The sequence below is a fragment of the Rhagoletis zephyria genome, unplaced genomic scaffold, assembly GCF_001687245.7.
Source record: "Rhagoletis zephyria isolate East Lansing unplaced genomic scaffold, Rhagoletis_zephyria_1.1 Rzeph_scaffold_28825, whole genome shotgun sequence".
Lineage (NCBI taxonomy): Eukaryota > Metazoa > Arthropoda > Insecta > Diptera > Tephritidae > Rhagoletis > Rhagoletis zephyria.
Genome location: NW_016185882.1, coordinates 2629 through 4779, shown reverse-complemented (window position 1 = coordinate 4779; position 2151 = coordinate 2629). Strand labels below are relative to the sequence as shown.

The 2151-nt window shown below is 39.7% G+C and overlaps 1 protein-coding gene across 1 annotated transcript; it reads left to right on the top strand.

Annotated features, from left to right (window-relative positions):
• Positions 1-6: 6 nt before the first annotated feature.
• LOC108382814 (protein germ cell-less-like) lies at positions 7-1941 on the top strand. The gene is made up of 5 exons (XM_017639184.1): positions 7-42; positions 441-661; positions 738-889; positions 951-1552; positions 1618-1941. Exons 2-5 carry the CDS (start codon positions 517-519, stop codon positions 1712-1714), a joined length of 996 nt encoding a protein of 331 aa, XP_017494673.1. The 5' UTR covers positions 7-42; positions 441-516; the 3' UTR covers positions 1715-1941.
• The last annotated feature ends 210 nt before the right edge of the window (positions 1942-2151 follow it).

The window sequence follows — 2151 nt, the reverse complement described above, 5'->3', positions numbered from 1 at the left end:
CTCAGATGACCTCAAGAACAACGAAACGCAATCGCCAAAGAAGTAAATATGTGTATACATTTTTATATGACTATTAATAGTAATAATAATAATGACTATTAATAGTTATAATAATATTATTCTTATACATATCGCACACCGTCTTCAAAAGAGTCAACTCAAAATAATACGTTTGTGAGAAAATGCGAAAAACTATTTCTTAGCACATGATAATCATATGGGCAAGGACGAGTTTACCTTAGGTTTTTTTAAACAAGTTATAACAAAAATCTGCTACAGCTTTTGTTCAAAGGTAAATAAAAGCTCTGCGTACATTTTAAGCGCATAATCTCAAAAATGCCAAATTTTGAGTTGTGACTCTTTTGAAGACGGTGTGCGATATGTATTTAAACATCTTGCAAATTATTCTTAACGCTTTGATTTAAATATACTTTGCACAGGAAAAAACTACTTACCACCACACAATATATTTATCAAGCTCTTTTTAAGGAGCAAACAAATTCGGATATCGCCGTAATGGCTCTGGGCAAAGTTTGGAATCTACACAAGGTGTATCTATGCCAGAGTCCATACTTTTATAGTATGTTTAACGGCTCATGGAAGGAGTCATGTCAGGACTTCGTGCACATAAAAATTTTAGATGATCGCATCACGTTGGAAGGCAAGCGAATATTGTATTAAACAATATACAGGGAATGGTGTTGATCTACATATATACATATGATATCCAATTACAGCACTGGATGCCGTTTTTGGTTCCATGTACTCTGACGAGATAGAAATCGATCCAAAGGCTGTAATTTCGGTATTAGCCACCGCAACACTCTTCCATTTAGATGGCATTATTGATAAATGCGCCGAAGTGATGATTGAATCCATCAACGCGGACGTAGGTGCAATGCCAGGCTCGGTTTTTTCTTTTTCTTTATACTTTTCGCTATTTTTTCCAGACTGCCATATGTTACTATGAAGCGGCTTGCCAGTATGGAAGCGTGAATGTAAAGAAGGCTGCTATGGTGTGGTTGGAAACTAATTTGCTATGTATATACCCCAAAGACGACCTCTTATTGCGGCAGATAAGTATCGAGTTAATGACGAAGTTAATAGCCAGCCCAGAATTGTACGTAATGCAGACCGAGTTTTCGTTGTACACACTGCTACGAACGTGGATGTATCTGCGTTTGAATCCGCAGTATGACTCTGATAACAATTCTGATGCCTTTTTGGCCGCAACTGGGGGCAGAGACAGGGGTCGAAGCTGTAGTAGTGGGAGTACCAATAGCAGCAAAAGTGGCGGCGACAGTCCATCTCTTGCAGACCTCATACAAGCTTTCTTCGGAAACCGCAGCGAAAGGCGCCCATTCCTGGCCACACCTGAAGGTCAACAATTCGTTCCTCCATTCCAAGCGCTACGCACGCAGTACTTAACCAATCATCACACAGATTTAAAGATCGTACTTAATGATAATATCATTCCAAAGGATTGGCTGCATAGCCACGTACTAAGCCACTGGCATTCAATTTTAAAGGTCGACCACCTGCCGGAGGAGGGGTGAGTAGATAATACATTAATACAAATAATTTTGTAAGGTGATTATTTGGTAACTATTTTTGTAGCATTACCGTTTTTATAGCCAGAAATTTCAAAATTATATTTAAATGCACGGAATACACTGAAACAGTTACCTCTACTTACTCACCAAACCCATTTTAAGGGCTTCGCTAGCTAAAAAATCCTGTTATGACACCCAACGGAAGGCTACAGCCGTTCTTTGGTAGTTTAGTATCCGTTTTGTTAATTTGAGGTCATGGGACCAAGCATGGCCCTGGATACTTTGCATTTACGTTGCTGGGATCACCTTTTATCCGCCTCTTGAAATATGCCTAACGCATATTTCTTTTAAAAAGCCTGTAGGGAGATAGTAGCACTACGTTTGCTATGCCCAGCAGACATCTGCAGCGGGTGCATGATTTTCGTGTATACTCGATCATCTAACAAAACCCGTTTTGCATCGTTCTCTGTATACGAGCAGAAGTATTGTTCGTTATCGACTGAGCTCAAGACGAACATGTTGGCCACAACACCCGATTGCTTTTCATACATACTTGATTGGGTTCGGGTGCTTTGCAGCTCAATATACCCGGGTGTTC